Genomic DNA, 8,758 nt, shown 5'->3' on the forward strand with positions numbered 1-8,758 from the left:
GCTACACTCACTTTTATTCATATGTTTGCATGCATGCACACGAATATATATTTGTTGATGTGTGTGTGCGCTGCCAGACGTTGTAATGACCAAGAACAGAGAAATGTTTTAAATTACTTTTGACTAAAAATACTTTTAGAAAATTAATTTCGTTTTTTCTTTATTATTTGAAATATTGCATAAATTTTATAAATGAGTTTCTATTACATAAATATATATAGTATAATAGTATATAAATTTTATTATATTAATAATAATAATAATATTACATTAGTATAAATTAAATAATAATTTATAGTATATAAAAATAAAAGTATAAAAAATATTAAATATTTTAATGTTAATTTTTTCTTGCCGATAGTGACGCGTCTTTATGACGAAAAGAAACTATTTAAAAGTTAGAAGGGTTCGAGTAGCAAAGAAAAGGCAAGAACAAAAATTTAGTTAATTTATTGAAACTTGGCTGACCATGCAACTCTTTTTGAGTATTACCAAGTACTCATCAGTGGTCTTGGAAAATATTTGTTTGGACCGCAAGTGTCAGGCTTAGAACTTGTGCCAATCAAATAAGAATCGATGACTAAATATTTAGTATTATCTTATTAAATTATTAAAAATTTTATATATAATATTTTGTATATATTATTACTATTTTAATGTATGTTATTATATGTATGTTAATTTTCTAAATTAGTTAAGTAAAATAATTATATTATATTTACATATACAATATAATATATAGTATTTTTTTTAATTATGTATTAAGTTTTTAATTGTTGTTCTATTTTCTTTTCGTTATAGTTAAAGTATGTGAAAAGCGCCTCATAGTACGTGAACGTAAACAGGATTACATACGCCGTGAACGTGAAGTAATGCATATGTTAAGTACAGTACCCGGTTTCGTAAACTTGTCATGTACCTTTCAAGATGATTTTCGATTATTTTTCGTTATGAATTACGCCAAGAATGGTGATTTGCTGCCCTGCATAAATAAATTTGGTTCCTTTGATGTTGACTGTTCGCGTCATTATGCCGCTGAATTAGTATTAGCCTGCGAAGAGATGCACTCACGCAATATTATACATCGTGACCTTAAGCCCGAAAATATATTGCTTGATGAAAATATGCACACTCTCATAGCCGATTTTGGTTCAGCGAAAATATTAACACCCGAAGAGCGTTTAGCTGCCGATGAAGCAGATTATCATCCAACGGAAACGAGAAGAAGAAATCATACAAGTTCAACGAGTGTGCGAACTTCTCGTATCTCTACACGTTACAGTTCTGACGATGATGATGATGCTGATGATAATGAATTTAGTAATGATACAAGTAGTGATGATTTCGATTCACCCAATCGACAACAATCACGTTATCATCGGAAACGTCATGGCAGTTTTGTGGGTACAGCGCAATATGTATCACCCGAAGTCTTACAAAATGGTATTATTTCACCAGCCGCTGACTTATGGGCAGTAGGCTGTATACTCTACCAAATGATTTCGGGCTTACCACCGTTTCGTGGCACTAACGATTATGCAATTTTCAAAGAGATACTTGCTTGTGATTTGGAATTTCCCGAGGGTTTCGATAAGGATGCTGAAGATTTAGTACGTAAACTATTGAAATTAAATCCGCGAGAACGTTTGGGTGCAAATGATATTAGTGGTTATTATGCCAGCATACGTTCGCATCCATTCTTTGCAAATATCGATTTCGATACAGTGCGCGAACAAACACCACCGCCAATGAATCCCTATTTGTCTGATTATGATTTAAGCACAGAATATCATTTGCCTGATAATTTAGAACCTGGACTTGATGAGAGACAGATAACACGTCTTATGGTTATGGAATTGGGTACAGCTTTTGCTAATAATGAAAGCGATTGTGTGGAAACTGAGAAAAAGACTGAAAGAAAAGGTATGTAAGGTTAAAGAGAGTTTCGACTTGTTTTTGGATGATTAATATTATCGTTTTGTTTTTGCTTTTATAGATTTATTTGTGTTTTCTGAGGCGGAAAAACAGAAACGCTTAGAACAACAGAAAACCGATAAATGGCATGCATTTGCTGATAATGAAGTCATACTGGAAAAGGGTTTCATAAATAAACGTAAAGGCCTATTTGCACGCAAACGTATGCTCTTGCTTACAACAGGACCGAGACTCATATATATTGATCCAGTGCAAATGATCAAAAAAGGTGAAATTCCATGGACACCAGAATTACGAGTGGAAGCAAAAAATTTCAAAATTTTCTTCGTGTATACGGTAAGTTGAATAAAAAACATATATAAAAAATTTTGATTTTAATTAAAATTACAATTACTTGATCGCTTGATAAGTAGTATAATGTGGAGTTGACTGCCGGCATATACATATATAAATATTTATTTCTTTGTTAATTTTTCAACTAAAATATGCAAGCTGCACGTGTGCTCTAATCTGTATGCAGTGTTGCCACATGATACATTATGCAACCAAAAGTTTAGTATTGAAAGAGCAATATAAAATTTATAAAAATGACACAAAATGAAAGTAAATGACATTTTCATTGAAAATACATTAAAACAAAAGCATTTGTTGTTATTGTATAGGGTCTCTTGTCGGTCTCTCTATTAGGTTCAGTCGCGGCGATAAGTTTTAGTTTTAGCCAAGTCTACTTCAGTCGCTTGCCTTCTTTCCACTATTGGACGATTGTTGCGTTTACAGAGGAGCGAACCCGTACTATTTATGCATTTAAAAGCTACTATTTTGTGTCTGATTTGTGTGTTGGATTATTAATTGCATGACTCCCCGGCAGCAGCGGCGGCGGCGGCGGCACTGCAGTACCAGCAGCTTGTTTAAAAGTTAAAATAAATGCAAAATGGAAAATTCACGATAGTTAAACGCGAAATAAGATTTATATTTCCGCATGCAACAAAGTTAAGAGCGAGCGTGTCTAATGCTTTAGCTGCCTGCCTGCCAACCAACAACAGACAACACAGCATGGCGTAGCGTGTTAGCCTCGTAATAGGAAGCCGTCGCCGCTACTACCGCCCGCCATCGTCAAATATATGTTCATTTATTTTATCACTGCGACTGCCGCTGCTGTTGTTGTTGCTCTTCTTATTGTTGTTGTTATTATTGTTGTTACTATTGCAATCACAAACTGAAAGTTGTGGGTGTTTTGACCGTCCCATAACTGACGCCTTGCACAAAAAATTAAGCAGGATTTTTTGTTTTTGTGTCTGTCGTTGCAAATGTTGAGACTGAACTGAACATTGTGAGTGAATGTATTTGGTCAGCACGAGTATGCAATGAGGCAATGAGGCAATGAGCAGGCAAAAGCACCTTTCAATTTGTAAAAATTGCAACAAATAACAAACAAATAAGAAAAAATTAAAAACAATTCTATGGTTGATTGTTTGCTTTAATGTATTTATTATTTCCTTCATATTTACATAAAAAAAATAAATATATATATATAACTTTTGCCTTCAGCAGGAATAACACTGCTGCTACACTCATTCACAACAACTTCAAATTTTATGAACATACAACAACAACAATAATAATTATATTACTTCTACTGTTATGATTGAATTGCTTTTCTTTTTATTTATTTTTTTTTTTGTTTTGTTTTGTGTTTGTATGTTTATTGTTTTGGCAATAACTAGCTAGCACCCCAGCAGCAGAGTAACATTAATATTGCATAGTATTGGTGCGCGTCTCCTTAGCGTTGGCGGATGCTGTTAAGCTATTAAAATGTGAAAGTTCATCAGCGCGATAACATTGCAAAAATAAAAATTTAAAAAAATAAAAAAAAAAAAGGAAAAATATTTCCCATAAATACAAATTCATAAAATTTTTTAAAAATAAAGACATTCATTTTTATATAAAATAAAAATTTGGGCCACCAACATTGCGGCGCTGCTGCTGGTGATGGAGCCAGCCTCATGATTGCAATATTAGATACCGTGTTGGTATTGTTGTATTGTATTGTATTGTTGTTGTTGTTGCTCTGTTTTTATTGCAAAGTATAAATGCATAAAAATTATCATGAATATTAAATAATATTTGAGAAAAAAATATGATCTAAATCATTGCAAGAATTCAGAAAGTAATTTTGTTTTTGTGTTTTTATTTTATAATAATAACATATAAATGTTTTAAAAATAATTGGTTATAAAAATATTTCCTTATGTATTGTATTTTTTAAAAATAATATTTTTCGAAGAATTTTGTTAAATATAAATTTTTTAAAAAACTAAATATTTTATGGGCAAAAAATTTTAATACAAATAAATATTTTATAGAGAAATGTATAACAAATAAAATGTTCTAATACATAATAAAATATAATAGAAGCAATTTAAGAATGTTATTGTTACCTAAATTGTGAACTTTAAATCCACAAGTAAATTTGAGCCACAAACCGACCGCCTAAGTCCATTGAAGCTTTGACATTTTGGTATATAGTATTGTAAGCTCAAACCACATGTTGATGGATACCAAATGTCTGTAGGTTATTTTGCCATACCGCACAATATCACATAATTTATATAAACAGACAGACAGTGTTGTTTAAAAAGAAATACTTGAAATACTTACGAAAAATGTAATTGTTTTATATACATACATATTTATATCTATAGATATGTATATATTTGTTTTTTGGAAAAAGTATTAAATATTTTGTTTTTCTAGGAAAAACAAAATGTCATTAAAATATTTTGGTAGAAATGAGCAATCGCCCACAAACACAAATAAAACAAGTTGCTATGCCATTGCCACACCTACATACATGTATAAAATTGTGTGCCTAGAAATAGGCAGTGAAAAATGTGTTTCAATTGATTTAAGAGATGAGCAATCATTAGCAAAAAAAAAAATCTTGACCGAAATTCAAACAAATTTTACGTCAATGCAAATTTACTTAAAAAAGAATTTTAAAAAAAATTTTTAAATCATCTATTGATGCAAAAAAATAAATGATAGTGAATGTTAGCTACTATTTACGTACGTAAAATTACCTTGACGCTTAATAGACCTACTCATAAAAGTTCAATCAACTTTATCATCATATATAATATATATTCTTGTTATAATATTAGAAAATTAAAAAAAGAATTTCTTGTTCTTATTGTTATTGGTTTACTTGTATTTTTTTTTTTTTTGTTTTTTTCTCTTTTTTGTATGATATCAATTATAGTTTTTTGCTGTTAGTGGCGTCACGGCTGTTGTTGCTGTCTAACTGCTGAGGCTACTTTAGTTATTAGTTCCGGCGTTACTATTTTGTTCTGCCATGCTTTGTTTATAGATTCATTTTATATAATATTTTTCACTTCAATTAAAATTAAAAGTATATTCCCACGTGTAAGGTTTTGTTTACTCTCTACTTGAAAGCATTTTTCTTTATTTTCATGATTTTTAAATACAATTTTTTTTAATAGTTGCATTTTGTTTTTTTATTATTTATTATTAATTTAAAGAAATTCGTACAACACTTATAAAAAATTATAGAATTTTACTTAAAATCTATATTGATAGTAACATATTTGTCGCAATTTTTTATTAGTTTACTTCAATAATTATTTTTTTATAAAAAGATTTTTCGAACAGTAGTGGCATAAAACAACAAAAATTCAATTTTATATTATTTTAATTAATTGAATTTTTGGCTGACCTAACCATACAGCTATTTCGAGTATTGCTAAATACGCATCATCAGTGGTCTTAGAAATAATTCTTGTATTTAATTATTCATAAATAATTTTTTTAAGACTGCAAGTACTAGAAATCGAACTCGTGTCCTGCCAAATTTCAAGCTCAGAGTCAGAATTTTTTTTTTTTTGTAATATTGGTTCTTACAAATAGTCATTTAAAAAATTAAACGAAAATAATTGCAATTAATAAAAAACACTTCACAACATTAGTGACGTCACAAGTACAGACACACTCTTCATTTTAGTGTTTACTCGAATAAAGTTTGTGTACTTTACTTACTCATGACAATGGTCTCTGCTAACTTGCATACTTGTTCACTTAACTCAAGTTAACATATCAATACTCTATTAAAATTATAAATGTGTTTGTAACGGAAACTAAAATGCAATCTTAACTCTGAACGCCGCCCACTATACCAACAAACACAATAACAACAGCAACATCATGAACTTATTACACTCAACAGTTGTTATTATTAACAACAACAGTGTTGGATTATACCACATACCACCTATGTTGTGTGCAATGTGTGACATGTTAAACATTAACTTTCTTTACGCCTTTGGCATATATTAATGCTGCTGCTACTAACAAGTTGTTCTGTTTTTGGTTATTCTATTAATGTCCGGTATAGTTCAAAGTTTGTTGTTGTTGTTGTTTCTGTGTTGCAATTTAGTTAAGCTTTTACTTTTTTTTTCATTTGTTTTTGTTTTTTCTATTAAATTTTTTATTATGGCACGTGTACATACTGTTCACTGTTGCGCTTATACAAAAAACTACTGTTGCTGCTGCTGCTGCTGCCTACTGCCTACGTTAGTTCTTCCTTCCTTGCATTCATTATTGACCGAACATGATGCAAATACAAGAATATATTAAATTACTTTTATGTCATGTTTTCTGCTAAATTAAATTGTTATGTTTTTTTTTTTTTCGTTTTTTTTTTAATTTTTTTTTTTCATTATTATATATTCAACAATATATAACAACTATTAAAGAGAAACTATTTTTAAATTTTAACACAATTTTCTTTTTTCGCATAAGTACAGACACAGACATCACACTTACATATTATGTTTTATTTGCTTTTGCTGTTAATTGTGCACTTGAGATAAAATTTAATTGTTACAAAGTTGCTTTGAGTTACATTGTGTATGATGTACTGCTGTATTATATCATTGTGTACACACATATAGTGGGGAAAGCCCTTGAGACAATAATGGCGACAAAAAAAAAAATTAACTTTAACGTTTAGGTTGTTGCTGCTGCTGCTGCATACTTAAACGCGCATACCTAAAAGCTCATTAAAAAATATGTAAAAATTCTGAACAAACAAGACGATAGACAGCTCTAAAAAAAAAATAATAATAACAAACAAAATAAATGATGGATAATTATTGGAATATCGATATATATATACAATATGTATTAAACAAAAATATGGGGAAATGTTGTCTTTCTTTCACTGTCACTAGATAGGCAACAAACAATTTTTTATATGCCTTTTTTTTTTCTTTTTTATGTAATTAATTTATGTATGTACATTTATTCGCGGTCGCACAGTGTTTATACTAACGCATATGTTTTTATTTGCTCATGGAAAAAAACACTACTCTTTCTTTTTTCAAACGTTGCAAATGTATGTGTTGGTTGGTTGGTTTTGTTGTACGCGAAGCTGTATGCGTGCATTGTTTACATATTGATATCAAGGTCAGGTGTACAAATACAGTGTTTTTGTTATTATTATTATTGATACAAATTAGAAAATTTGTTTTAATGCTGCGTTGCTATTGTGTGTTGCTTTGTTTCGTTTTTACGCATAGTGAAAGATTGCTTTAATTGTGTGCTGTGTGCTTCTACTTTATTTGTGTTTATATGTGTGTCTGCTAGTTTGGTTTGGTTTGCTTGCATGCGGTTAGTGGGTGTTTTCTTTTGCTTTTGCGATTATCTCAAGTGATAAATAATTATTGCTAAATACTTTGAATTCTTTTCATCTCATGATTAACCTCACATACACACAAACAGCAATAAAATAATGCACAGCTAGAAAACAAGTGTATTTAGTTTTACTAGCTGTTGCGCTGCTGCTGTTGCTTCTATTGTGGTGGTGTATGCATTATATCTGTTGGCAGGCGTGGCACTAGTGATTTGTTTACTGCATTTTACAAGTTGCCAATTTTTTGGCAAAATTATTCATTGTTTTTTTTTTATGTCTATAAATTAAATTTATATAATGGGCTTCATCCCATTTTGGCAAACAAAATAGCTATGACTAAATCACATGCAATTTTAAAGGAATTTTTTAAAATGTTCTTGAAAAGATCACCTATTAACCTATACTACTATGGGGAATAGTTTCAACATATTTTTAATCCTATTTATTGATTGAGGTCTTTTAACCCATGTACATTGTGACCGAAAAGTTTCCGGAAAATTTTAAATAAAACGCAAAATTCTTAATCTTCATCAATATTTATTTTATCTCCTTCAAAATATGCTCCATTAGAAGCGATACACAAATGCCAACGTTTCTTCCAATCATCAAAACATTTTTTATAGGCGCTTTCCGGTATGGCTTTGAGTTCCCTCTGCGAATTCTGTTTTACGTCTTATATGGATTCAAAACGCGTTCCTCTGAGTGGTAATTTGAGTTTGGGAAACAGGAAAAAGTCACACGGTGCAAGATCAGGTGAATACGGTGGCTGTTCGATGGTATTTATTGAATTTTTGGCCTTAAAATCGTTGATAATGTTGGCTCGGTGCGAGGGAGCATTATCGTCATGAAAAATCCATGAATTATCCTTCCACAATTGAGGCCGTTTACGGCGGATAGCTCTCACGACCGATGCCTAGCTCTCGTGCTATCTCTCTAACACTCACATGAGGATTTTGGAACACGATTTCCTTTGCCTTTTCAATGTTTTCGTCGGTGGTAGAGGCCGAAGGTCGTCCAGAACGCGGCATGTCTTCGACGGTCGTACGACCGTCCTGAAAGGCTTTGTACCACTCATAAACTTGAGTTTTCGATAAAACTGATTCCCCATAAGCCTTT

General features: G+C 30.8%; 1 protein-coding gene across 1 annotated transcript in view; it reads left to right on the plus strand.

Annotated features, from left to right (window-relative positions):
• Window positions 1-2,280, plus strand: part of LOC119681125 (3-phosphoinositide-dependent protein kinase 1) — a 30,904-nt gene extending 28,624 nt beyond the window's left edge. Inside the window, exons 4-5 of the mRNA XM_038094226.1 lie at window positions 802-1,923; window positions 1,997-2,280. Coding sequence (XP_037950154.1) covers window positions 802-1,923; window positions 1,997-2,280 — 1,406 coding nt within the window. The remainder of the gene's footprint in view (window positions 1-801; window positions 1,924-1,996) is intronic.
• Window positions 2,281-8,758: the final 6,478 nt, after the last annotated feature.

This window comes from Teleopsis dalmanni, chromosome 1 (assembly GCF_002237135.1).
Source record: "Teleopsis dalmanni isolate 2A chromosome 1, ASM223713v2, whole genome shotgun sequence".
In the NCBI taxonomy this organism is placed as follows: Eukaryota; Metazoa; Arthropoda; class Insecta; order Diptera; family Diopsidae; genus Teleopsis; species Teleopsis dalmanni.